At 53.9% G+C, this 27,571-nt stretch overlaps 2 protein-coding genes across 4 annotated transcripts in view; one reads left to right on the plus strand and one right to left on the minus strand.

Moving 5' to 3' along the window:
- The window catches only part of UFD1 (ubiquitin recognition factor in ER associated degradation 1), a 19,347-nt gene extending 16,921 nt beyond the window's left edge, over positions 1-2,426 (minus strand). The window contains exon 1 of the mRNA XM_022551284.3: positions 2,298-2,426. Within this exon, the coding sequence (XP_022406992.1) occupies positions 2,298-2,300 (3 nt within the window). The 5' untranslated portion in view covers positions 2,301-2,426. The remainder of the gene's footprint in view (positions 1-2,297) is intronic.
- Positions 2,358-27,108, plus strand: CDC45 (cell division cycle 45). 3 transcript variants are annotated; one of them, XM_089894842.1, is made up of 21 exons: positions 2,359-3,204; positions 3,318-3,377; positions 4,028-4,120; positions 5,225-5,362; positions 6,168-6,314; positions 9,720-9,775; positions 10,894-10,942; positions 11,980-12,041; positions 12,894-12,944; positions 13,969-14,088; positions 15,330-15,461; positions 15,631-15,729; positions 16,376-16,537; positions 16,653-16,709; positions 21,733-21,871; positions 21,946-22,029; positions 22,525-22,643; positions 23,956-24,032; positions 25,559-25,624; positions 26,645-26,699; positions 26,978-27,108. In XM_089894842.1, exons 1-19 carry the CDS (start codon positions 3,154-3,156, stop codon positions 25,621-25,623), a joined length of 1,761 nt encoding a protein of 586 aa, XP_089750968.1. In that variant the 5' UTR covers positions 2,359-3,153; the 3' UTR covers position 25,624; positions 26,645-26,699; positions 26,978-27,108. The 3 variants fall into 3 exon arrangements, with proteins under 3 accessions (XP_089750969.1, XP_089750968.1, XP_022406990.1); XM_089894843.1 differs by lacking the exon at positions 26,645-26,699 and having other exon boundaries at positions 2,358-3,204; XM_022551282.3 differs by lacking the exon at positions 16,653-16,709 and having other exon boundaries at positions 2,905-3,204.
- The last annotated feature ends 463 nt before the right edge of the window (positions 27,109-27,571 follow it).

Consider the following 27,571-nt stretch of genomic DNA (forward strand, 5'->3'; position numbering starts at 1 on the left):
TGCATCTTACTAAAGTATAAAACTGCCCCCAGCAAGCCTGTCCTTCACCTCTTTCACCCCCCGCCCCCCATCCCCCAGGTCTCCTATGACGGCCACGACCCTGCCGGGCTGCTCCCTTGGCCTGGACCACTTTTCCTCTCCTCACCCCGTTTAGGAGTGCCACTATCTGCCAGGTTCTGGTCTCCAAGCACCAGGTAAACATCACCAACAAAAGAGCTACAACCTCTGCCCCGGCAGAGCTGACACTCAAGACAAGGGAAATAAGAACAGAAAACCATCTGTGTGTCAGTATTCTGAGCACAAGAGAGGGTAAAGGACCAAGAGCTCCTGGGAACGCTGTTTTAAGTGGGTGGTCAGGAAGCACTTCTCTGCAGAGACCTGAAGCCAGGAGAGGGAGCAGGCAGAAAACAGGGAACAGTGATAAGAGCAGGTGCACAGGTCTGCACCCCTCCCCCTTCCCCTGGCTTCCAGGACCACCCTTTCCTTGCTCTGGGAAACTTCCCTGCTCTGCCCAGGGCCAGGGCTAGCACCTCTCCAAAGTGCTCTCACGTGGCGCCACACCATGGCACTCCCTCCATGCCTTTCATAAGTAAAGCCTAGACATGGTGCCATCACAAAAGTAAGATCCCAGCTCTTACATTGTAGGTTATGATGAGGCTCAGAACACATGCTGCCAACAATCTAGGGTCTTCCCAAAGCACTGCAACTACTGTGACGTGTCAAAAAGAAAGGATATAAAATTGCACAATAGGATATATACCCAAAAGAATTGGAAGTAGGGTCTTGAAGGTATATTTGTACACCCAGGTTCACAGCAGCGCTCTTCACAATAGCCAAGAGTTGGAAACTACCCAAATGCCCATCAACAAATGAGTGAATAAAGAAAATGTCTATCCATACAATGAAATATTGTTCAGCCCTAAAAAGGAAGGAAATTCCAACACATGCTACAACGGTGATGAACTCAGTGGAATAATAACTCAGGACATAATGCTCAGTGAAATAAGACAGACACAGAAGAACAAACACTGTAGGATTCCACTTATATGAGATACTTAGAGTAACTAGTCAAGTTCAGAGACAAAAAGAATGGTGGTTGCCAGGGGCTAGGGGGAGGGGGAATTGTTTAATGGGAAGAGAGTTTCAGTTTTTCAAGACCAAAAAGTTCCGGACATCCATTACACAACAACGTGAATATACTTAACACCACTAAACTGTACACTTATAAATGGTAAACTTATAGTACATGTTTTTTTACAAGCTAAAAAACTTTTAAACAGACGAGTATTTCCTGACTTGATTCTAACTGTACACTAAGTAGAGGAAAAATCAGGTACTGATGAGACAGTTTACTAGCAATTCCAAAATCAGCAAGCTGAGCCAGCTGTCTTCCACAGATGCAGATGCAGCTCCTGCTTAAACTCTCCAATGGTTCTCCACTCCCTGGAGCGCCAGCAAAGTAGTTTTCACACCCGTGCCTCTCCTTTTAACCAGAATTCTGTTCGACAAAATCTTGGCCAGAAGCAGCGTTCTGGACGAAAAGAAGGGAGAGGAGTAGGGGCCTCCTCACTACATTCCCCCCCCCATCTAAGCCCTGTCTTCTCTTTGCAACACGAAAGAGAAAAATGGACACAAAGTACTGAACACCGGGTGCCAACCTGCCCCGCATCCACCCACGGACCTGACCTCCCGCCCCGGTCCCACTTCCCTCTACAGCCCCGGCGCCAGCACACTGCCCGGCGCACGGCTGGTGTTCAGCTGTTAGGTGGCTAACCCTGAGGAGAGAGAGGGGACCCGACACTGACACACTAAGGATAAACTCGCATGCGATAAACCTGTGACACCGGCAGCGCCCGGCGCGGTGCTGACACAGCTCTGCAGGCATACCCGGCTTCAAGTCCCCACTGCCCGCGTTCGTGGCCTACACTACGCGCCTCCCTAAACCTCGTGGTTCTCGCGCCGACGCGGCGGCCACCACCCTCCCTCCAGGGGCGCCGCCGGGGCCCAAAGGATGAGGGATCTCGGGGCCGCGGTGCCCAGGGCGGCGGGGCGGGGCCGCAGGCCGGCAGGACCGAGCTCGCGGGACTGGCCCGTGAGCTCTCCTCTCCCCGCTACAGCCCCCCAGCCGATCCGGGGCTTGTTCGCGGGAAGCCATCTCGGGTCTACACAAGCAAGACTGCGTTCAGTCCCGAGCGGCGGCGGGCTCAGGCCGGTGACTCGGCACCTCTGCGGCCGCCACGTCCGTCCACCCGGCCCCGACCCCGGCCCCGGCCCGCCCTGCCCGCCCGGCCGCTCACCATGGTGGACGCCTCCGCCTCGCAGATGCGCTTCGTCAGGGAACGTTACGGTGGGAGCCGCCGCCGCCGCCGCCGCCGCCGCCGCCGCCGCCGCCTCGCGCGGACGCCCGGAGCCCACCGGAAGTCCGGACCTGCACTTCCGGGAGGGGGCGCGAGCGCAGGCTGCTGCGAATGAAAGCCAGGCAAAGGCGCGAGGGTCCAAAATTCCCGGAGAGTGAGCGCTCAGATACCCCTTCCTAACGTGTGCACTCTAGAGCACCTTACGTGATTATTTTAAATTACAGTTTGATAGTGTCCCCCTCCTGACGAATTTGGTGCGGCCCACTCCCCTTACTGCCTACACTACCCAGAAGGCACGCAGACCTTCCGGCCTCTGCTGCGGCCATCGAGGACTCGGGCGGAAGTAAGCCACACTTCCGCCCTTGAACTAGGCCGAGAGCCCATTGAAATCCTAAACTGACGCCCTTGTCTGACGTATACATGAATTTAATTTGTGGCGAGAAGGTTTCTTTTCCCTACAGGTCCCAGTTGGGGGGAGTATTCTTCTCTTCCCAAAGTAAAGATGTCCGCCGAGCGTAGGTAACGGAGTCAGAGTTGAATTGCGCAACCGCGAGTGCGTCCGGCCCGTGGATGACGCTTCTTTGGGGGCGGGCTGGACTATTCCAGCCGTAAATGGCGGAGCGCTAGTGCCCGCCCCCAGCGTGGACCGATCAGAAAGGAGGAAAGGCTGGGAACGGAGTCCCTGTTGGTTGGACCCCGGGCCAATCGGAAGAGCGCTGATTTGGCGGGAGTCTTGACCGTCGCCGGGCTCGCGGGGTTTCTGCGCGAGCTAGGGTGGTGTCTCGCCGCGGTAGCCATGTTCGTGTCAGATTTCCGCAAGGAGTTCTACGAGGTGCTCCAGAGCCAGGTGAAGCCTTTTTTGGGCCCCGAGGCTTGGGGGGAAGGGACAAGGGCCCGCGGCCGTGGGGTGGGAGGGGCCGGGCTTCGGGGCGCCGCGCTCAGCCGTTTCTCCCCCGACAGAGGGTCCTTCTTTTCGTGGCCTCGGACGTGGACGCTCTGTGCGCTTGCAAGATCCTTCAGGTGAGGCCCGCGGGCTGGGCGGGCGGGGGGCGCGGGGGAGGAGCGGGGCGAGGACCCCATCCCGGGCGAGAGCTCGTCCTGGGGCGGGGACTCAAGAAGGCTGCTTCCCTGGCGGGACGGCGTTGGGTGGGTTAGAGGAGAACTAGGTAAAAGGCAGGGAGACTAGTTAGTATCTCTGTAGCAACCTGGGCACAGAATGGTTGCATTCGAGAGACCCGTAGACCTGTGGCGGCTTCTCACGTGTGGGGTTTGAAGCGGAGGAATCTGACAGCTGAGGGCACAGTGGTGTCATAAGTGATTCTGGAGATACTCGATTCTTTAGCCTGTTAGGGAAGATCGTTGGTTCGGTTTTGAATATGGTGCAAGGTTTACATGGGCTTTGGTCAGAGGCCCTTGGGTCAGGAACTACTCAGAAGACATAGAAAAACCATCAGCTTTTCAGTTTTCTTTTGGTGATTTTCAGCAAAGTTGACCAGATGATTCAGTGGACATTCATGTCCCCATCACCTACTTGCTGACATAAATATTTCACTAACCTTAGGTTATCACGTGTTGTTTGTCTCTCATCTTTTTTTTTTTTTTAAGTGCATTTCAAGGTAGATTGCAGACATCCTAACTGCAATAGGTTTTGAAAGAAAATCTCTCTCCAGGCCTTGTTCCAGTGTGACCACGTGCAGTATACGCTGGTTCCAGTTTCTGGGTGGCAAGAACTTGAAACTGCATTTCTTGAGCATAAAGAACAGGTATGAGAGATGCATTTGAGAATATTTGGCTTTTTTTTACTCAATTACAACTTCTTAACACTGAGCATTCTTTCTATGTATACAATAGGTTGCATGTATTTCTAACTACCGACTTTCTTCAGAAGAGAAAAGTGAGCTATATGTCCAGGTGACTTACTCTCAAATTGTGGAGACAAAATTGACAACAAAATAGAGATAGTGAATATGGACAGCCTCTAACTTTGAACTTGTATTGCAGATACATTTCATCGTAAGGTGCTTGGAATTTGGCAGGTTGTTTTTTATATGGCCTTGTAAAAATTACTTTACATTAGACTACTGTTTCATATTTATCTCTCCAAGAAAACGTATCCAGGTTTCCAGCTTGAAATTCAGGAACATACCGTATCCTTTTGAAATTTAAGCAGTAGAGGCCAGGCCTCCTCCCACCTTTGCATGGAACTATAATGAGAGATGGGACATCTGAGACCCCACAGCCCCACAGGGAGAGACTGGAGTCTGGAAGAGGGTCCCTAGAGTTTCTGGCCACATCTAGGACTGTCTGGCAGAGATAAGTCCTCACCCGGTGCTCCTGTCATCATGAGAGGGACCTCTGCCAGTTCAATATTTATAAGGAAAGGGTTTTCTATAGTGATAGAATGTAATTAAAGGGTTAACTTAATATTTAGGTGCTTGTTAAGTGTGGGCTACCTAAGACTTGCTAGAAATTTAACCCTGTGCCATGCTACTAGCACAGAAAGATAATTTGTCACAGTAGAGTGACAGATCAGAAGAGACCCGGTTATGCATTTGAACTCTTGGTCCATCCACATCACCTTCTTGACCCCAAGCCTGAGACTCGGGCACACTCATCCTCTGCCTGCTCCTCGTTGAAGCCAGGACAGGCATGGAACCCACCTCACAATGTCGCGGTGGAAATGAAATGGTATATGGAGTTGTTAAAGCACTTGCACAGGCCAGCTGTGGCCGTGTTTGGAGCCCCTCACTGTCAGCGCCTCGCCATGCGTCAGGGGCTGCGTGTGTCTCAGCAGGACTCGGGCCTAATGCTGAAGACAAACAGCCTCCCCCACGCGCTTACTCACAGGGTCCCTGTCCTTTTCTCAGTTCCACTATTTTATCCTCATAAACTGTGGTGCTAACGTGGACCTGTTGGATATCCTTCAACCCGATGAAGACACCGTATTTTTCGTGTGTGACACTCACAGGCCAGTCAATGTTGTGAACGTGTACAACGATGCCCAGGTAAGCCGGCCTTCGGGGCCCACGTCTCCCCTGAGTTCTCCTGTCTGTCTGTCTGTTCCCTTTTATGCTGCGGACAATGTGATGCCTGGTGTTCTTGACAAGGCCCATGTCCACCTCCCCTATAAGAGCTGGAGCAGCCTGAGGACAGAACCTGGTCTTGTCCATCTTTGATGAGAAACATGGCACCTAACCTTGGAGGTGCTCAGAGGGTGTGTATGGAATTCGCTTGTCCTGGAAGGTGTAGGGACCAGAACCTGCCCTGAGTCTGCACTCCAAGCTTAGGCCAGCCCAGCCTTATTGAATATTGGGGGACCTCAGAGGTACCTCCCCTATAAATGGGGCTAGGATGCACCCTGCCCATCCAGGGTGGTGTGGGGACCAGCAGGACAGTGGTGTGAGGCTGCTGTGAGCCTGCCATGGCTCTGTCACACATGCTCTTTGACCCATCAGCAGTGGGCATGCATCCACAGTAACAAAGCATCAGCCCTGAAACTCTCACGTGAAGGGCCTCTTAGAGACAGGAGCTTTGCTCGCTTCAAGGTCACCGATCTCCGTGTCCTCTGTCAAAGGCTGAGGTACAAGGCATTCGTTTTGTTGGCTGAGTATGTGGCCTAAGAGGAAGCTTTTTTCCAAACTTAATGACTGTAGGTAGTTTTCAAATTCCTGTAGTTTCTATGCACCGAATTGCATGCAGATTCCAGCGACTCGCTGTGGCCAATCGAGAAATAAGACTGCGAGAGAAAACGTGATGGATAGTTTTCCATGAATGACAGAGGAGATTGATTGCTTTTTGTTTTAATCTTAGATCAAACTGCTCATTAAACAAGATGATGACCTTGAAGTTCCCGCCTATGACGACATTTTTAGGGATGAAGAGGAGGATAAAGAACATTCGGGAAACGAAAGTGACGAGGGGTCAGAGCCTTCTGAGAAGCGCACACGGGTGGAGGAGGTGGGTTTGGGCCTCTCAACACGGTCTTGAGGAAATGACCACTCCCTGAGGTCAGGGGTCAGCCCGGAGCCTGTGGGCCCAGGCAGAGATGGGAGGCAGCAGGTGTGGGTGCCAACTCTGTGCTCTGCCATCCCGTGGCTGTGTGGCCTCAGGCAGGTTTCTGGACTTCTCTGAGCTGTAGCATCCAGCACTGGTGGCTTCTGCGAGATGTGGAATTACAGGCGGGAGGCGCTGCTCCCCCCACACAAGGGATGAGATTATTCTAGTGCTCGGTGTTGTAAGGAAGCTAATGCCCTCTGGCCCCTGGTCCTTGGTGTGCAGGCTGAGATTTGCCTCTGGAATGTTTGGGGTCCTCCCTTCATCCTTGGCCTGACCAGAGCCTTGGGAGGAGCCCTTCAGGGCCATGTTTGGGATGTTCTGGACACTGTCCATCTGTAGGATGTGTCCTGCTTCCTCACCTGCCTGCTATTTCTAGAGTCTTGGGTCATCCGATTGGGACCTCTCAGACCCACTCTGAGATTTCTTTCCTCTTGCCTGGCTCTTTATCTGTTCTATTTTCCAGCCAACTTTTGGTCTTTATCTTCTAATCTTTGATTTTTTAGAGCTCTTTCTTTTTATTATATAGGTTCCAGGTGTACAGCATTATAATCCAACATCTGTGTACACTGCAAAGTGCTCACCACCATGAGCCTAGTTATCATCTACCACCATATGCTGGATCCTGATCCCCTTCACCCATGTCCTCCGCCCCCCCCAAGCCCCCTCCCCTCTGGTAACAAATCTCTGTATCTATGAGTTTATTTTTGTTTGTTCATTTATTTTGTTTTGTTAGATTCCATGTGTGAGTGAAATAATATGGTATTTTATTTTATGTTTTATCTTTCTCCATCTCAGTTCACTTAGCATAATACTTCAAGGTCTATCTATGTTGTCACAGTGGCCGAATTCCATTTTTTTCTTTTTTTATGGCTGAGTGGTATTCTATTGTATATACACACCACATCTTCTTTATTCATTCATCTGTCGACGGACACTGAAGTTGCTTCCATGTCTTGGGTATTGTAAACAGTGCTGCAATGAACATTGGGGTACATGTATCTTTTTGAATTAGTGTTTTTGTTTTTTTCAGATATATGCCCAGGAGTGGAGTTGTTGGGTCATATGGTAGCTCTATTTTTAGTTTTTGAGGAACCTCCATACTGTTCTCCATAGTGGCTGCACCAACTTAGTTCCCAACGACAGTGTTGGAGGGTTACCTTTTCTCCACATCCTAACAACATGTGTTATTTGTGGTCTTTTTGATACTAACCATTCCGACAGCTGTGAGGTGATATCTCACTGTGGTTTTGAATTGCATTTCCCTGATGATTAGTGCTGTTGAGCATCTTTTCGTGTGCCTGTTGGCCATCTGTATGTTTTCTTTGGAGAAATGTCTATTTAGGTCTTCTGCCCATTTTTTGATTGGATTGTTTGTTTTTTTTTGATACTGAGCTGTCTGAGCCCTCCTGATCAGCCTTGGAGTTCCACAGCCACGAGGGGAGGGGACAGGACTCCACTGTGCGTCCTGGGGAGGGTCAAAGAATTCTTGGGCCCTGGGGGTTTTGTTAGTCAACTTTACTAAGGTATAACTTCTACTCAATAAAATTCACCGGGTGTACAGTTCAATGAGATTTGACAAATGTATAAAGCCATGTGACCCCCACCACATCATAATAGAGAACAGTTCTATCATCCCCAAGAAGTTCCCTCATCAGGACCATGACTTGCCTTTTTAAATTAAACTTTGAACTTTGAGATCATTGTAGATTCACATGCAGATGTAAGAAATGAGTTGAAATCACTTACATACATTGCCCAGTTTCCCCCAGTGGTGACATATTGCAACACTATGGCACAACATTACAACCACTGAAATAGTCAAGACACAGGACATTTCCGTCACCACAGGGACCCCTCCTGTGGCCCTTTTATAGCCACACCACTTCCCTCCTGCCCCCACCCCCTCCTTAGCTCCTGGCCACCACTATACTCTTCTTCATTTCTATAATTTTGTCCTTTCAAGAATTATATAAATGGAATCATATAGTAAATAACCTTTGGGGATTGGCTTTTTCACTCAGCATAATTCCCTGGAGGTTCAGCCAGGTCTTGGGGTGTATCAGGTTGGTTCCCTTTAGTTACTGAGTATGTTCCATGGTGTGGACCGGCCTCAGTTTAGCCAGTTACTCACTGACAGACACCTGGGCTGTCTCCAGTTTCTGGCTATTGTGAATAGAGCTGCTATAAATATTTGTGTGCAGATTTGTATGTATGAACACGAGTCTTCCTTTCCCTGGAATGAATGACCAAGCGTGCATTTGCTGGGTTGTGTGGTAGTTGTGTGTTCAGTTTTTTAAGAAGCTGCCAACCTTTCCCGGAGCGGCTGTACCATTTTACATTCCAACCAACAATCTACAAGTGACCCAGCTTCTCGCGTTACCACTAGGTAAGGAAGCTCCAGGCTCCCTGCCTGGCCTCTGACTCTACCCTGGCGAGGGTGTAGGGAGTGCACAGGTAGAAGGAGGAGGTGTTACAGATGGGAGGTGTTCATCGGGGGAGGCTGGGCTCCATGTGGCCTGCGCTGGGCTGGAGGGGGTGGACCTGGAGTCAAGCACTTATCCTCTAAAAGTTTCCTGTCTTCCGAGGGTGTTCCTTCATGGTTCTTTGGCTTTTGTTGGGGATTTTTTTCTTCGTACCTGTTGGTGTTTCCAAGTGGCCGGCTTCTTCAGCTCCAAGTCTGGGATGTATGAACAAAAAAGAAAACCCAGGGAACTCATGCTGTGACATCCCTCAGGTCCCAGGATCCCTGGCTAGTCAGCCTTCCTTTCCACCTTTCAGAATCTTTTTTTTTTGTAATATGTGATATTGGGGTTTCTAAGTATATTTAATGAATGTATAGAGAAAAATACATGTACACCATCTTTCCAGAAGCGAGTTTTTAAAACTGCCGTCCCCCCACCCCCTTGCCTTTGTTGTGGGAACTGAATGAGGTTGTGCCTGTGAGATCAGAATAGTCGCTGGAAACGGTGGGGTCTGGATGTAGAAGTGTGAGCTCTTTTTAATCTGGTGGGAAAGCCAGCAGGAGGCAGTGGCGGGCTCTTGGTGGATTGCTCGGTGCTGGGATGAAGGACTCGGGGTGTGGCCTGAGCAGGTGCCGGCGGGGTGGGGGGTGGGGCGGCAGCAGCCAACCACATCCACGCACCCGCAGTGCTGATGGGCCTGAGGGCCCAGCTGCCCCCTCAGCGCCTCCCTCCCCAGGAGCAGACTTCGTGCCCTGTGCCTTCTGCCAGATCAGAACCTTCTCCGGCTGTGGGGTGAGTTCCTGGCTCCTTTGCTCAACCCTTTGTTCTCTTTGTCGTGGATCAGGAGATCGCGGAGCGAACCTTGAAGAGGAGGAAGCGAAGAGAATGGGAGGCTCGGAGGTGAGGCTGCGTCCAGCAGCGGGATAGCGGGTCAGCGATGCCCCTTTCTTTTCTATTTGAGGATCACATGTTCGGTTTAGAGCCTCTGCGCCAGTGTCTGCAGGATTGAGCGGGTGGCCCTGCACTGGGGAGGAGCTCAGGGCCCCTCTGCCTCGCCCTCTGGTCCCACGAAGGCCGGGCCTGGCCTGAAGGTCTCCCAAGCACATGCCATCCATTAGCGGTGAGGGCCCTGGTCCTTTGTTTTCATAGTTTTCTAAATGTAGATACTTCTATTTACAAATTCAAGAGATGGCAATTGTGTAAAACTTTTCATAGGAAAAAAAGTATGAAAAGGAAACTAAGTTACACATACCTTCTCTTCCTGTTGCAAATTAAAAAACAGAAGTGCTTTAAAATGAAAACATTGGAGAGGTTATTCTAGCTTGAGGCAAACCGTGGAGCAGTGCTCTAGAGCTGGGAATTCCTTGCTAAACACAGTCCTTGGAGGTCTAGCAGGGTCTGAGTACCCAGCCCCCGTCCTGCTGTGCCCCCAGCCAACCCCCGTGGAAGGACAGTGTAAAACCATTTCAGGAAGTGTAAGGAAAGAAAACTGAATATAACCCACTTTCACTAATAGGAAGAGATTCTGGCTTTGGGTTGATTTTCCTGGGTTATCTGTACTTGTGCACATTTTACATAATCACACCTAATTTTGCATTTTTCCTCTTAATAGGATCATAGTTCTGATGGTTCCAAAAGCCTTTATCAACTGCCCAGTGCTCAACTGGCCGGTTCCCCTTCTTTGTGAACTGGAGGCTGAGTCCAGCATCCTCCTGTGACACATAGGCTGCACGCAGAGCCCGTCTTGTCTTGCTTGTTCCGTGAATTCCCTTCTGGGGATCATTTCCTGGGGGGGGATTCTGGGGCTGTGCCATTTCACATATTCTGCAGCCACACGAGGTTTGAGCCCGTTTACTCCCTTCCCAGCCATTGTATGTCTACACTCCTTGAAGAGTCAATAAGTGAAAACAAACTATTTCAGTTGCGTTTCTTGGGTACCGTCCAGTTTTAGCATTTTTCCCAACATTTGTCTTCCTGTTCTGCTTCCTGTTGAAGACCCGCGTTTTGTGTCATTACAGAAGAGACATACTCTTTGACTACGAGCAGTACGAATATCATGGGACATCGGTAAGTACAGATAGGCGGGATCATGGTCACGTTTGGACTCTAGGGGTCACTGTCCTAAAACAGGAGGAGGAATGAGCACAGATTTTAGAGCCACGAAGGCCTGGTATGAATTCCAGCCCCACAGCTTCCTCTTTGTGATCTTGGGCAGGGGATGCAGCTTCTCTGAGCCTCTCCTCCTCAGTAAAAGGAAGAGAGCAGCCCTCACTCCAGAGGCAGTTGTTGGGACGGTTCCTTTTACCTAGAGGTACTCAAGGAACAGCAGCTATTATTTCTGTTCATGATCAAAAGTAGAGAACAAGGGAGTTTCCTGGCTGTCCAGTGGTTAGGACTTGGCGCTGTCACTGCCAGGGGTCTGGGTTTGAACAAACATCCTGCATGCTGCGTGGCCAAAAAAAAAAAAGTGCAGAACAGATCTGTTAGTCTCTGTGCAAGAAGGTAGAACTCTGGACTTACACAGGCCTACCAGCATATATGTATAGGAAGAGTTTCGTACAGAAAACCCAGTGTGTCGACTCTGGCATCACTGAGCAGAGCTCAGGGCCTTGAGGACCCCTAGAAAATAAGTTTCCAGTAAAGCATCCTGTGTTTAGCCTTAGAATTTGGCTTTGGGGCCTTGGACCCTGAGCACAGATCTCCAGAGCCCCTTTTCTGGTCAAGGCCCCGTTGCCCTTTGTGGGATCATCTCTCTGCCCTGGCAAGTGGAGGATCCTAAGCCGCAGGAGGGGTGGGTGGTGTGGGCAGGAACGGACGCCCGGCTCCTCAGATGCTGGAAATTCCCGCGGAAACCAGTCTCCTTGGCGCTGTTGAAGGAAGCCCAACGTCTCAGGGCAAACGGGATTTTTAGAGTCTTCTGGTCAGACCCTGATCCTCCCATCTCCTGCCAGGACCCAGCCCATCTGCTCACGGGAGCTGGATACTTCATCCACAGACAGCCCTGTGGGAAAGACCTTTCTCGCATGGTCCCAGGGCCCCGGGCAGCACGATCCTGACCCTGCCGTGAGCACGGCTGCCCGACCTTAAGCCTGTCTCTCTTGCAGTCGGCCATGGTGATGTTTGACCTGGCGTGGATGATGTCCAAGGACCTGAGTGACATGCTGTGGTGCGTGAGGCCCTCCTGTGAGCAGCTGCATCTTCACAGCCAGGGCGGGTCCCCACTGCCAGGGGAGTGCCGGGTGCGGCCCCTTTCTGCACACGTGCAGGCCCTGGTCGTCTTCCTGACTGGGGCCCCCGGCTGCACACAGACTCCTGGGGGGACTGGGGAGTGTTATGGGGTGCCGAGGGTCTGAGGGAGGGTCCTGGGCCTCTCCACCCTTCCCAGCTGACCCGCCCAGCCTTGCTGCCCAAATCAGTTTGAGCGTGAGGTTTGAACAAGGCTGCTGTCGCCAGGCATCTTTGCAACCCTGGCGGGGGGGTAGTTCTGGGACAGGAGTAGCCGCTGGCCTGCCTCTGAGCCTGCTGCTGGGGCTTCCGGCGGGGGTGCTTGGCACACTGCGCTCCTGAACGCGGGTTGATTTGGGGACTAAAGGCTCAGAGTCTAGCGAGGAGTGTGTGGGTCTGGCCTGCTTCACCCTCAGCATTCTGCTCTAGGTCCTGGTTTTCTCCTCTGCAAGGTGACGGTCTGTGCTGAGTCAGAGCCTCAGGACGGCCGGGGCAGGGCCAGGCACTGGCCACATCAAGGCCCAGAGGTGCCCTGTCGCCCTGAGCTGGCAAGGGTGGCGTGCGGCCAGGCGAGCCGGGACACAGGCGGTGTGGGGCCTGCCGCTCTTGTCATAGGGCATCCCTGCTGGGAACCGAGAGCCCCACAGCGGTGACACCGCAATGGGAGCCTTGGAACCTCTTCACCCGCAGGGTGGGACCACTGGTCCAGCGGAGTGTCTGGGTCAGGCCACGCTGGCAGGACATGCCTGTGAGTGCTGCCCACCCATTCACGGCTCCATTCCTCTCCTTCCAGGTGGGCCATTGTTGGACTAACGGACCAGTGGGTGCAAGACAAGATCACCCAGTAAGGATGCGCTCCCCCGGGCTGTCTGAGGTCGACCGCAGCCGGATTTGCAGTGGTGGGCTGGGGGCAGCGTCCCTGCGGCGCCCTTTGAGGATGGGCTGCCTTGGGCCTGGGTCCTTGTCAGGACTGGACCTCTGGTGCAGTCATGTGTGGCCTTGTGTGGATGCTTCATCCACCTCGGGGGCCCAGCAGGTGGAGCCTGAGATGAGCGGAGGGGCCCGGTCTCCCAGCTCTCATGTTGTCTGTTGACTCCTGTGCCCAGTGGACACAGGGCTGGGAGGAGGGGCCAGGGCCCTGAGGCCTGCCAGGGTGGGCAGGCGTGATCTCAAAGGTTGGGGGAAGGCTGGACAGGCCTGCAAGGAGGGCTGGTGTGGACCCGAATCCTTTTTGCTTTTGGTGGGTGGGCTTCGCTCTTCCTGTCTGTCCAACTCCAGGATGTAGACACCTGGGAGGGGCGGGGGAGCCGGTGCCCCTCTCATTCCTGCTGCTCTGGTGCCATCAGGTGGGAACTGTAACCCCGTCCAAGGGCCCCGTGCCTGCCTCCTGGCACAGCCTCCGGCTGCACTGGTTGCAGAGGCCCCTGTGCCCCGGTAGCTGCCCCTCCCACCCTGCCCACTGGAGGGTCCCGAGTCTCATGGCCTGGGCCTAGCCTGCTCCCCTCCTGTGTTGCTGATGGTGTCAGGTGCACAACGCTGGACACCATGCTGGCCTGGGTGGCCTCTCAAGTGGACCTGGATGGGGTCTGCCTTCTCCCGCTCTCCTCGCCAACACTTCCTGTGCTGGGCGTCTTGTCACTATGGGGTCTGTCCACTGACCGTGGCTGGCAGGTGGGCCATGGCACCCTCTGTGTCCACCCTAGGGGGCCTCAAATAAATGACACGGGGCAGCTGCTGCCCAGGAGAGATTGCACGGGGGTGGCAGATGAGGCTAGAGCCTGGCCCTCGAATGCCTGCAGAGGCAGCAGGGGTCCTGGGCCCTGGACAGGAGGGGCGGAGGGGGCCCCAGGCTGCCTGCTGTCTTCCAGGATGAAGTACGTGACCGACGTGGGCATCCTGCAGCGGCACGTGTCCCGGCACAACCACCGGCATGAGGACGAGGAACATGCGCTCTCTGTCGACTGCATGCGCATCTCCTTCGAGTACGAGTATCCTCACGGCTCAGCCCTGCGTCCCCGGGACGAGAGGCTCTGGGCAGAGGGCCCAGTGGGTGCAGCAGGAGTCCTGGACGTGGGCCCTGCCTGGCTCGTCCATGGCTTTGCCATGTTCAGGAGCATCACGTGTATCAGGGTGCATGGGTGCTGGGCGCACACAGGCAAGTGCACATGGGGCCACGGTGGTTCAGGCAGTTGAGAGGGTTCGCAGACTCCTGCCGAGCGGGCTGGGAAGCAGCAAGCAGATGCAATTAGAGAGTGACACTTCAGGAGGAGGATGTGGCGCCTCGAGGGGGCGACCCGGGCCAACGGGCCGGCCGCAGGGCTCAGGACAGGCTTGGTGAGGCCATGTCAGAGGGGAGACTCAGCTACCCTCAGGAGAGGGAGGGCTGCCTGGGCAATCCCATGGCCTTGCAAAAGTCCTGGGGTGAGCTCCAGGGAGGGGCTGGAGCTATGGACGGGTGCAGGTGGAGGAGCTGGTTCCTGGTGCTTGAATGTCCCGGGGCTGCCGAAAGGGGGGGATAGGCTGTGGCAGCTGTGACAGGGGTCTCGCTGCTTTGGTGGCGGGTAGAGCGATGGTAGGAGTGGGGCCAGCCTGTGCCTGCCCTGGGACAGCTGGGGACCAGTGAACACGGCTTGGACAGGTCAGGTGGGGGTGCCCACGACAAGTCTAGGAAGAGGTGCCGGGTGTGGGGCAGCCAAGCTCCGGGAGGGGGCGACCACCAGGAGCTGGGTCCTGACACGTGACATCCAGGGACCGGGGTGCGCCGGGGGTGTGGGCAGGGAGGACAGTGGCCCCAGGGCCCAACCAGCAGGAGGGACATCACAGAGGACAGAGGCCGCCGTGTGCCCAGAGAACCTTGGCGTGGGTGAGGACCATCCTCTTAGCCACACTTGTGGCCCCAGGAGTGAGGAAGAGCCTGTCAAGGAGTGGAGCGAGGATGAGGCTTTGTTGAGGGGATCCCAGCACAGGCCCAGGCAGGTGGAGCCCGCGGGGAGCAGGTGGGAGGCCAGCCTGAACTGGCGACGCCCAGTGGGGCCTCCCAAGTCCTGTGTGGCCACAGGGTCCCCCGGATAATGCTGTGCGTCCACATCTCCCAAGCTGTCTGGGTCATGTTAAACTAAGATCGAAGAGCTCCAGGTCCCCGGGGGGGGCTGACTGGTTATGCAGGTGGTGGTCCCAGGGCGGGGGCCTGGGTCACTATGCAGCCACAGCTCCTTGACCGCGGGCCCAGCCTCCGCCTGGCGCTCTATCAGCACTGGTCCCTCCACGACAGCCTGTGTAACACGTGCTACACCGCAGCCAGATTCAAGCTCTGGTCTCTTCACGGGCAGAAGCGGCTGCAGGAGTTCCTCGCGGATGTGGGGTGAGTGAGCGCCGAGGCCTGTCCCCCACGGCCCCCCTCCCCTGGGGGAAAGCCCCCACTCCTGCTCTATCCCACATTCCTCACTCGATCCCAGAATCTGGTCTGAAGGCCAGGCCGGGGCATCAGCTGTGGCATCACGCCTCCTGTGACCGGTGCTCCTCCTTCCCAGTCTCCCCCTGAAACAGGTGAAGCAGAAGTTTCAGTCCATGGACGTCTCCTTGAAGGAGAATTTGCGGGAGATGATTGAAGAGTCTGCCAATAAATTTGGGTAAACACATGTTTCTCTGGATTAAGCTTTGTCAAGGTTTCAGCTTTAATCACATTCTAAAAATAATGCAGAAAACAAGAACACATAGATGATTGTGACCTGACTAGCCTTCCCTGAAGTTTTTAGTTCTCTTTGTGTTAAAATTAGGACTTAAGGGGCCTGAAAAGTGTAGAATCCTTACATCCTGGGGCCGAGGTGCAGACCTTTGAGGTCAACCTGGACTGTCCATCACTGGACCCTGGAAGGGCCCACTGGGGCCAGGTTCAGGCAAGCTCTGCCCAACTGGGTCTTCTGACGCTGCTGGAGGGACACGGGCCTGACTGCTCCTGGCGCCCTGGGGCGCAGGCAGGAGAGGACCACACCCACATCCCTGTACCCACCCCCCGACACACACGCACACAGCTAGCTCCTGCCCTGCCCTGACGGGCTGACAGCTTTGTACCGGGTGCTCAGCACCCTGGTTGAAGGCTGGTGTGTCGGCCTCCTGACTCCGTCCATTCTCTGACTGGAATGGCTAGCTGCAAGCATCATTGGGGGCTGGGGAGGGAGCATTAGTGGTGGCCTGGCCTGTGTGAGAGCTCACCCCAACTCGAGGACACTCCGGCCACGCGCAGAACGACAGCCGTGTCACTTCCTCCCGTTGCAGCATGAAGGACATGCGCATCCAGACTTTCAGCATCCATTTTGGCTTCAAGCATAAGTTCCTGGCCAGTGATGTGGCCTTTGCCACCATGTCGCTAATGGAGAGCCCCGAGAAAGACGGCTCTGGGACGGATAACTTCATCCAGGCTCTGGACAGTCTCTCCAGGTAGTGGGCGTGGCCGTGGGCCCCCATCCCCACCGGCCACTCGGCCCTCAGCCCCACACTGCCAGGGAGGCAGGTCACAGGGCCCCGAGGCATGGGGTTGACTGTGTCTTTGCAGGAATCCAGATCACAGTCCACCTGAGCTGGGGGCGCACGAGACACGTGCCCGTCTTCAGTATGTGTCATGTTCTTTGGAATCCTTTTCTTCTTTCTTTTTGATTTAAAATTTTTTCTTCTTTCTCACCTCCCATACCCCTTCAGGCATTATTGTTTATTCATTCCTGTGTTTCTTCTAGTTTAGTTTTCATTTCTCAATTATTTTTCTTTTACTTCTAATTTTTTCTTATCTCACTTCCTGAGATGTACTATTTTTTTTAATGTCTTTCAGCTTGTTTTGAAATAGAATATTACAGTTTTGGTCTTTTGGGGGGTGTGTCTTTCTAGTTAACCTTCATTGTTGAGAGGGAGACTATCCTCCTTGTTCTTTTTCCTGATGATAACTGAGAGGATTTGATCGTTGCTCATTTTTTTGTGAGTTTAGTCTTCCTGACTTTTTCGGGGGAGGTATGGTTCACACAGCTTTTCCAGCTTCAGAGTGTTAGAAATGGAGGCGCCTGCTTTCTGGGGTTTCCTGGTCCATTCCCAAGCACACTTTTTTAAACAGATTTGCTGAGCTATTATTCACATACTCTATGGCTCACCCATTGTAAGTGTACAATTTAATGGCTTTTAGTATATTCACAAGGTTGTGCAAACATCACCACTATCTAATTTTACGACATTTTTATTGCTCCAAAAAGAAACCCTGCTCCCCTCAGCCATCGCCTCCCAAATCTCCCATCTCCCCCAGCTCCTGGCAATCAATAACCTACTTTCTGTATACATAGATTTGCTATTCTGGACATTTCATATCCATGGACTCAGACATTAAGTGATCCTTTACGGCCTGGCCTCTTCTGCTTAGAATAATGTCCTCAAGTTTTATCCGTGTTGTAGCATGTGTCAGAATTTCCTTTCTTTTTATTGCAAATAATATTCTATCATAGGGATAAACCACATTTTATTTATCCATCTTCAGTTGATGGACATTTGGGTAGTTTCCACCTTTTAACGGTGATGAAAAATGATGTTGTGAACACACGTGTGAGTTTTTGTGTGGACATGTTTTCCTCTCTCTTGGGTATATACCTGCGAGTGGAATTGCCTGCTCATGTGGTGATTCTGTGTGTCACCTTTTGTATAACTGCTGGACTGTTTTCCAAAACGTGATTTCACCATTGTACATCCCCACCTGCAGTGTATGAGAGTTTGAATTTCTCCATATCCTCACCAACACGTGTCACTGTCTGACTTTTTGATCGCAGCCATCCTAGGGGTATGACGTGGTCTCACTGTGGCCTTGATTTGCATTTCCCTAATGGTTAATGATGTTGAGCAGTTTTTCATGTGCTTATTGGTCATTTGCATATCCTGTTTAGAGAAATGTATGTCCTTTGTCTCTTTAAATTGGGTTGTCTTTTTTTTTTTTTTTTTTTTTTTTTTTTTTTTTTGCGGTACGCGGGCCTCTCACTGTTGTGGCCTCTCCCATTGCGGAACACAGGCTCCGGACGCACAGGCTCAGCGGCTATGGCTCACGGGCCTAGCTGCTCGGCGGCATGCGGGATCTTCCTGGACCGGGGCACGAACCCATGTCCCCTGCATCAGCAGGCGGACTCTCAACCACTGCGCCACCTGGGAAGCCCAAATTGGGTTGTCTTTTAATGATTGAGTTGTAGGAACTGTTTGGATATTCTAAATATGTCTCTCAACAGATACATGATGTGCTAGTATTTTCTCCCATCCTGTGGGTTGTCTTTTTACTTTCTTGATGTTCTTTGAAGCACATTTTTAATTTTGATGATGTTTGGGTTATCTGTTTTTTCTTTTGTTTCTTTTGTTGTTGGTGTCATAGCTAAGAAACCATTATCTAATCCAAGGTCACAAAGATTTACACCTCTGTTTTCTGTAAGAGTTTTATAGTTTTAGCCTTTATATTAGGTGTATGATTCACTTGAGGTTAATTTTTGTATCTGATGTGAGGAAGGGATCAGCTTAATTATTTTGCATATGGGCATCTGACTGTTCTAGCACCATTTGTTGAAAAGACTTCTTCTACCATTGAATTAATTTGGCACCCATGTTGAAAATCAGTTGACCATACATGTGGGAATTTATTTCTGGATTCTCACTTCTCTCCCACTGATCCATGTGTCTAACCTTATGCCAGTACCACACTGCTTTGATTACTGTAGTTTTGTAGCAGGTTTCGGCTATGCTGTGTTCCTTGAATTTTCACGTGAATTTTAGGATTAGTTTATTAATATCTGCAAAGAAGTCAGATTGCATTGAATCTATAGGTCAATTTGGGGAGTGTTGCCATATTAACAATATTAAGTCTTCTAATCCATGAACATGGATGTTTTTCCATAGACTTAGATCCTCTTTAATTTCTTTCAGCAGTGTTTTATAGTTCAGAAAATAAACCGTACACTTTTTATTAGATTTATTTCTAAATATTTTATTCTTCTTGATGCTATTGTAAATCAACTTACTAATTTTATTTTTGGTTTGCTCATTGCTACTGCATAGAACTACAATCAATTTTTGTATACTGATCTTGTCCTGCAAACTTGCAGAACTTGTTTATTAGTTCTGACAGTTTTTTAGTGGATTCTTCAGGATTTTCTATATATAGGATCATGTCACCTGCAGACGAAGATGGTTTTACTTCTTCTTTCCCAATCTAACTGCCTTTTATTTCATTTTCTTACTAATTGCCTGGCTAGAACCTCCATGACAATCCCAGCGTGTTTGATCAGTGCCTTTGCCTTCCTTTTCTGAATTGTCCTTCTCTTGCCCAGTTTCAGTTCCACTTGTAGCCGTCTCTCCTCAGCAAGGGGCCCAGAGTGGAAAGGAGCTCTGGCTGGTACGGGGAGCTAGCCTGCTCCAGCCCCCTGGTGATTGCCATGGCCCTCACACTCACCTTCTCTTGCGTGGCGCAAAAATCTTAAGTTTTGGCCACTGTCCCCAGTTGCCTGGAGTTTCACCTTTCTTAGGTCTCTGCTTCTCTGCTCCCTCCCACACTTCTGGTAGCCAGTTGAGGGTCCCTTCCCACCTGCCTATATTTTGGGGTCTGTGGTGTTCCGCATTCTTTGTGTTGTAAATGTGGGTCCTAGGTCTTTGGTTTTGTAATGTAGTTGCTCTGTTTTTACCTAGAAATATGGAGAAATCAAAAAACTATACTGCCGACTGTTTCCGCCTCCTCTCAGAATTGATGGGCCAGTCTTAGCCATTGTCTGCTGACTTCCTGCTGTGACAAAAGAGCATTCATCCCATTTCTGTGCGCCTTCCCCTCCTGTTGGTACAGTTGTGCCACTATTTTTAGCTCCTTTGTAACCTTAACATACTTCGGTCTTGTTCTTTCACCAGCATCTCTTGTCTCCCTAGTTGGTAAGAAAAGGGTGTTGGCATCCTTCGTTTTCTCCTCCCCCATACCTCCCAGGATGTGAAAATACTTTCGCATGTTCAAGGTTAACAATAGTGGGGTAGAGGACAGAATGTGAGTCGTCTCATCTTTGGCTGTAGGTTGATTCTCAAAGATGAAGATCAATAAATAGTGTTACTTGGTTGCTCTAATAAAATATTCCAGAGTCACTAATGTGCAGTGATCCCATTCCTTTCTGGCTCAGCTCTTTGTTTTCCTGGGAGCTCTTCATTGCCTCCTTTATCATATCCGGTTTTCCCAGCTCTCATTCCCTGAGCCCCTTCTGTCCAGGAGAGCCTGGGGCTCTGTTCTCAGCTCCAGCTCCCTAGTCCTGCCACCCGCCGCCACCACTGGCGGCCCAGACTGTGCCGCTGGGGTGGACCCAGCACATCTTGGGATCCTCATCTGTTTTTTTTACTCCCCCATTTTGCTAGAACATAATTCTTAAGCAACTTTTAAAGAAAGGGCACATGTGAGGTAAACATTCTGAGCTCTTGCACATCTGACAGTATCTTCTGCCCTCATCTGATTGCTGGTTTAGCTCGTGCAGAATTCAGGGTTGCTGCCTGTCTCCCAGCAGCCAGTGGTGTTGATGAGAAGTCTGAGCCATTTTGGTTTTTGTTTCTCTGTAAATGCACCCTCACCCCCACCAGAAGCTTTCGGAATCTTATTTGATTCTCAGTGTTCCAGAATGTCTAGTGATGTGTGGGGTGGATCTTGTTTCATGAATTAGACTGAGGTTTTGTGTGAGCCCTTTTAGTCTGAGGAAATGCTTTCATACTCTGCCTTTACTGTTCCCCCCACACATATGTCTGTTTCTTAATCTTTCTAGACTTCCTGGAATGATTCTCTGTCTCTGATTTTTGCCTTATATTTTCCATGTGTTTGTCTTATCTGTGGTAAGGAAGGTTTTCTTGACTTGGAGTGAATTTTTTATTTGTTGCAACCATTTTACTTTCCACAAATACTTCCTGGTTTCTGATCATTTTTCATAGCATCCTGTTCCTGGTTTACGAATGTATTGCCCAAATCTCTCTGAAGATACTAACTAGACTTCATTTTAAGCTTTCTTTTGGTCTCCAAATTATGTTTCCACTAGGGCTGGTTTTTCAGGCCACAGGCATTTCTCAAATGTCTGGTGGTCCTCCACATTCAAGGGGTTGGGGGGGGTGGGGAAGGCTGTGGAAGCCTGGCAAGCCTGCTGGCTGGAAGGCATCACTTCATCTTGGTGGGTGGGAAGCCCATGTGACACTTTGGGACCCTTACCTCCTGGGTGCAGAGGCTTTGCTCGAAGACCTGACTTCTCCATAGAGGGCTCATTTTAATGTGTTCAGAATAGAACCCTCCTTTGTGTGGGGGAAGGGTAAAAATCCATCTGTCTGGTGGCGGGATCCCTAGTGCCCCCCAAGCCTCTCCAGTCAGAGCCCTGCAGCACCTTCTAGGAGGCACCTCTGCTGGCTTCCAGTCTCTGGTCTTCTGATGCCAGCAGGAACCCACCCCCCTGCACCTCTCCTGTCCATCGCTGTGGGCTTAGACACTTTTTATTCCTTCGTCTCACTGGAAAGGGAGCTGGGGAGGGAGGGAAGTGAACTGTTGGCTCCACAGCCCCTCTGACCCAGAAACCAGGTGTCCAGTCTGCGGCCAGTGATGGAGCCGTGCGCCTGCCATGTTTCAGGGGGAACCTGGACAAGCTGTATCGCGGCCTGGAGCTCGCCAAGCAGCAGCTGCGCGCCACACAGCAGACCATCGCCAGCTGCCTCTGCACCAACCTCATCATTTCCCAGGGGCCCTTCCTCTACTGCTCCCTCATGGAGGTCAGCTCCCCACAGACACGTCCCCAGCCCCGCCTGCTGGCCGCCCCCTGACCACCTACCCCCACTCCCTGCAGGGCACGCCAGACGTTGTGCTGTTCTCCAGGCCAGCTGCCCTGAGCCTGCTCAGCAAGCACCTGCTGAAGTCCTTCGTGTGCTCGGTGAGGGTGGAAACACAGCAGCCGGGGGTTGGGGGGCAGTGGCTGGTGCCAGACACTGGCCTTGGGGTGCGGGGGCTGTTCACCTGCCAGGGGCTGGCAGGTGCCTCCCTTTTCCTGAGCTGTGTTCCTCCGCTGAGCCCTGAACCCTCCACTTCCCACCAGCCCTCGTGCCATCACTCACCACCCAGGTCACTTGGACAAGTGGCGGGGCGGGGTGGGGCCTCACAGAGCATGCAGGGCTGGGGCTCATGTTCAGCGGAGGCGGGGGCGGGGCAGGGGCGGGGGGGGGTGGCTGGGGAGGGCCTCCTGGAGGAGGTGACAACTGTGTTAGGACCTAAAGGAGGTGAGGGAGGGAACAGCCAGGGGCACAGGAGGCTGGGGGCAAGCTGCGTGGGGACTTGAGTGTCTCTGGGAAGAGGGAGTCCCTGGAGGCTTTTGGGGAGCGAGGGACTGGGGCTCCTGGGCACTGTGACCGAGGTGCACTTCCCTCCGCAGACGAAGAACCGGCGCTGCAAGCTACTGCCCTTGGTGATGGCCGCCCCCCTGAGCGCGGAGCAGGGCACTGTAACCATGGTGGGCATCCCCCCAGAGACCGACAGCTCCGACAGAAAGAAGTGAGTCCTGGGGCCTGGAGCTATGGGGGGTCGGCCTCAATGCCAGGCCAGGGATGGCCTTTTCCACCATGAAGCAGGGTGGTGGGGCTTACACACGTGGGCTGCAGGGTGGGACAGCATCAAGCATGCACTGAGCGGGGTCAGAGTGCAGGGAGGTGCAGCAGGCAGGCAAGCCTGAGGGTGGCAGGGCAGTTGGGGCCTCATGCTGAAAGCCCAGGACAGACACCAGTGCACAGGGCTCACCGGTGAGGGCACGTCTCTGGGCTCCAGGTAACCTGGGTTCCTCCCTGTGAGTAGCCTGAGGCCTCTTGGGAGCTCCCACCCCAGCATGGGGTGGGGGGTGCAGGTGTGTGGACATCCAGCTTCCAGGCAAGGGCATCCAGCTCCCTGAGGAGGGCTGGCCGGGGTCAGACGCACCCAGGATGGGCGGCGAGGTGCGTGGCCCTGCGGCCGCGGCGAAACCCTCAGCCCTCCCTGGGCCTGAACCCTCCTCTGAGAAGCAAACAGTTTGCACTGAAAATCTGGATCAGGTCTGGGTCTTACCCTGGGTCTGGATCGGTCCCAGCTCTGCCACTGTGAGCTTTGACCACCTTCTGCGTCTGCAAAGGTCATTGAGCCGTGAGTGGGGAGACAATGGTCTCTGAGACAAGTGCTTCCCTGCTGCCGGGCTGCCTTCCAAAGCTCCCTCGAGGGTCTCAGATCCAAAGTTACATGGGTGGGAGCCGGCCAGGGTTCCCGAGGCAGCACCGCAGCCGCCTGTGTCCTCACTCGGGCTGCCAGCCTGTGCATGGCTGGGCCGGTTGGTGGTGAGCTCAGTGGCCGCGCACAGTCTCCTGTGAGGGCGGCCGTGGAGGCTGGGAGCACTCGCTCTCCTCTGCCCGCCTTCTGCCCTCTGCTCTCCACAACAGGCACTGGAGCCCCTTCCCCACACTCCTGCTGTCTCCACCAAACCTCCCTCGAGGCAGCTCCATCCAGGCTGCTCCCCGAGGAGCTCCTGTTCCCCCACCGCCCTGCGGGCCCCTCATCCCTGGTCCCACCTGCTGTGTGTGTCTAGGACCCCATCCGCACACGGCTCCACGGAACCTCTGCCTCTCACCTGCCCCAGCTGCCAGCACGGTGCCTGGGGGGGCACCAGGGGACACGCCCACCTGAGGGCTGAGAAGGGCTCACATGGGAGCAGTAGTGAGAGGCAGTGGCCGTCCAGAGAGTGGGCTGAGGCCTCGGGGCTGTGGCCAGTGAGGAGTCTGGTGTGTCCCTGGCGGGGAGGGTCCACTGCAGGGACAGCCCCCAATGCACCTCTGTGTGTCCCCAGCTTTTTTGGCCGGGCGTTTGAGAAGGCGGCGGAGGGCACCAACTCCCGGACACTGCACAACCATTTCGATCTCTCAGGTAAGAGTCTGCCGCACTGAGGCCCTTTCAAGGTCAGTGCTGGCCTTGGAACCAGGGAAGTGCCGGGGGTGCCCTGCCAGCAGTCCTCTGGCCTCGGGCCCTGCACCCCATCTGGGCCCTGACAGGCATACCTGGCTCTGGCCTTAGGATCCAGCCCCTGAGATCACTTTACCAAGGAGCTTGGGGGTCTGGCCACCACTATGCCCTAACGTTGCCGCATGGTGGCTTTGGGGGGCCACACCTGTAGGCCACCGGATGCCAGTGTGGAACATGGCATGTTTGGCCATATTTACTTTCTGGTCTTCAGATGTGTGGCACTTTACCCCTGTGTTAGTGAGCCCCAGCTGCTGTAATAAAGCACCACAGAGTGGGGGGTTGAAATAACAGAAATGCATTTCTCACTGTTCTGGAGGCTGGAAGGTCAAGTGTCAGCAGGGCTGGTTCCTCCCAAGGCCTCTCCCCTAGGCATGTAGATGCCGTCGTCTCCCTATGTCTCCACGTGGTCGACCCTCTGTTTGTCTGTGTCCTGATCTCTTCCTATAAGGTTACCAGTCAGACCGAATCAGGTCGCACCCTAGTGACCTCATGTGACTTGATCACCTCTGTAAAAGCCCACTGCCAGGTACACTCACGTTCTGAGGTGCCGGGGTTAGGCTGTCACCATAGCAAGGTGGGCACCTTCAGCCCATAGCACCCACCTCTCAGAAAGGACCTCTCACATCACCACTGATGCCTTAACGAGGACCAGTCTCTGAGTCCGAGACCCGCCTTCACCCCATTGCCTCTGGAGTCTAGAGCTGGCATCTTCCTGCCGGGCCCACTCAGGCTGTGGCTCCGTGGTGGGGGGTCCCCTCCAGCAGCAGCCCCCCACTTCCTGTTTCATGCCTGAGACTGCAGACAGGCAGTGCTGGCCAGCCTGCAGGATGCCCCGGCTTCCCACATGGGGAAGACTAGAGGGCCGGGAGCTGCTGGGCTTCCCCCAGGGGTGGGCGGCTTGCAGGGGGTGTGGAGGAAGTCGAGGCCTGAGGTACCCACAGCTTGCAGGGCCAGGCTGGCTGGTTTTTTCCTGTCTGATGAGGCCCCGTGCTTGTCTGAGGCTGATGGCCCCGAGAGATGGGTCAATTTGCACCATGTCCCCTTCTACAGAAGGGACACCAAAGCTGAGAGACTGGCCAGAACAGGATGGAAGGCCGCCTCCTGCCTGACCGCTCGGGTAGGAGGGAGGCCTCTCTGCCAGGACTGTGGTGTTCAGAGTGTCACCGCTGGTCCCCTGGCTGCCCCGAGGGTCCTGCCCACAGACCACAGCCGCAGCTGCACTGACAGGGCAGCCAGCGAGGCCAGTTAAATAGGCCTCATGATCCAGAGCACCCCAGGCCACCAGGGAGCCAAGTGCGCCTTTGGAATGTGGTAGGGGGTTGTTGCCACTGGGGCGCCGGGCAGCGGGAGTCAACTTGGTACTTGGTGGCCTCCCCCAGCTCTGTCCCTGCTCCTCCCGTCCCAGTGATGTTTTCCTTTCATTACTTCAGTGATTGAGCTGAAAGCCGAGGACCGCAGCAAGTTCCTGGACGCACTCGTGTCCCTCCTGTCCTAGGGTGAGTCATGGGGGAGGGGTGCTGGTGGGTTCCCGTGGCCCTGCCACAAAGCCCGGCTTCTACCTGGGTTTGAGGCTGGAGATGGGGTCCAGCGCCTGTTCCCAGGGACGCCTGTCCCCAGGCTGGTGGCAGGACCACAATGGGCCACTTTGAGGGATCTAATTTCATTAAGCTCCTGGGATCCCTTCAGAAGGAGCTGTGTTTACCCTCCTCTTATCACAAGGCGCCGGGTGTGGCTGGGAACGGGGGCTGCCCTTGCCCCAGCGTCAGGCCCAGGGCTGGAGCCCACAGGGTGTCTATCTGGGCTCTCATGTGCTGGACTTCTGAGAAGGCCAAGCTGGTAGCAGCCGCTCAGTGGGGAATTATAAATCATGGGCCCTGTGTGAGCCTGGACGCCTGTGGCTGTCACTGTGACAGTGCAGCACAACGCTCCCGCCAGCACTGTCACTGTGACAGTGCAGCACAACGCTCCCGCCAGCACTGTCCCCTGTGCCTCACACACCATCTCTTTCTCAAGGGCCCTTGGGAAATGGGCCGGGGACCTGCTCTGTCTAGTGACCCCTTCTCAGCCCAGGCCCCCAACAGCGGATGCCCTGCCCGGCATCTCCCTGAGCCCCGGCTGGAGTCGCGGCTGTGTCACACGGGCCCCGTCCAGGCTCCGGTGTGGGGGGTCCCTCCTGCCGGCCCAGGGTCCTTCCTCCATCCCCCGTCCCTGGTGAGCTGGGAGTGTGAGAGCCCTGGTGGGCTCTGCTGAGACTGGCCTAGGAGCCTCAGGGACCTCCCCCAGCCCCTCTCTCGGGGGGCACAGGGCTCTGGGGGCAGATTGGGTCTTATGTGACGTCTGTGGGGAGCCTCACCAGGCTGCCCCCGTGTCCTCATCTGAACTGGGGCTGACACTCCTTGAGTCTCAAGGGCTGGGCCTCAGCAAGGGCCTTTGTGGGGGGGGAGGGTTAAATCAAAGGTTACAAATGGGGGTCTCAGGCAGTGGGGCTGGCATCTGAGGCAGACCCCTCCCTGCAGCCTGCTTGGTGATGATCCCAGGGCCATGTGCGAGCTGCCACCAAGACGGCACCAGGTGAGCCGGCCTGGGAGGGTGAGGGGCAGCATGCTGGGGGCAGTGCCAAGGCTGGACAATCTGCCAGGCAGGGTCTGTAAGGGGAGGAGGTGCCAGGAGCCGTGTGGCCTAAGGTACTCAAGCAGACAGGACGGCGGGTGCTACCCCCCACCTGTCAGTGGTGGGGCTGCTCAGAAGCAGCCGCTCAGCACAGCAGTGGGAAGGCCTGGGCACAGTTTGTTTGATTTGGGGAACCATCAGAATTGTTTGAAATTTATTTTTTCTTTTCTCTTTTCCAGAGTTTGATTTCCTCAGAAGTGACCTCCTTCTCCTTATTTATGTTAACTGGCTTTTATTTAGATTGTAAGTTATGGACATAGTTTTAGATGCAGGGACAGTGTTTTTAATGGAATAAAATGATTATTTTAGGTTTGGTGCCCCAATCTTGGCTCTGGTCACAGGGCCAGGGCTTGGTTGTTCTCTGAGCCTTGTATGTCCAGAGGGACCTTGATCCTGTGCCCTGGGCACCCCGATGCCCAGCAGGAAATCAGCATGGGGGGCAGCTTCCAGGCTCCCTGGACAGCAGTGGGCAGAGGCCAGGCCCCTCAGCACCTCCACTGACCACTTTGATGCCAGCCAGGACCTGGCTTGGTTCGCCCTCCCACCACTTCCTCCTGTCCACTGGCCTTGGCAGCATCTCAGGTCCACCCTCTTGACCATGTACTCCTCCCAGGCCCACCCTCCACATCCATCATCTTACCCTCAGCACTTGCCTGTCCAGGCACCCCCACCTCTGGGCACATGGCAGACACCACCAGGCGAGTCAGGCAGGGATAGCAAGGGCGGGGCCCCAATTCAGGAAGGGAGGGGCTTGCTGAGGGGCCTCGGGGTCA

This window comes from Delphinapterus leucas, chromosome 14 (assembly GCF_059928025.1).
Source record: "Delphinapterus leucas isolate spDelLeu-1000000601 "Yukka" chromosome 14, BTC_Dleu_Yukka2, whole genome shotgun sequence".
Classification (NCBI taxonomy): Eukaryota; Metazoa; Chordata; class Mammalia; order Artiodactyla; family Monodontidae; genus Delphinapterus; species Delphinapterus leucas.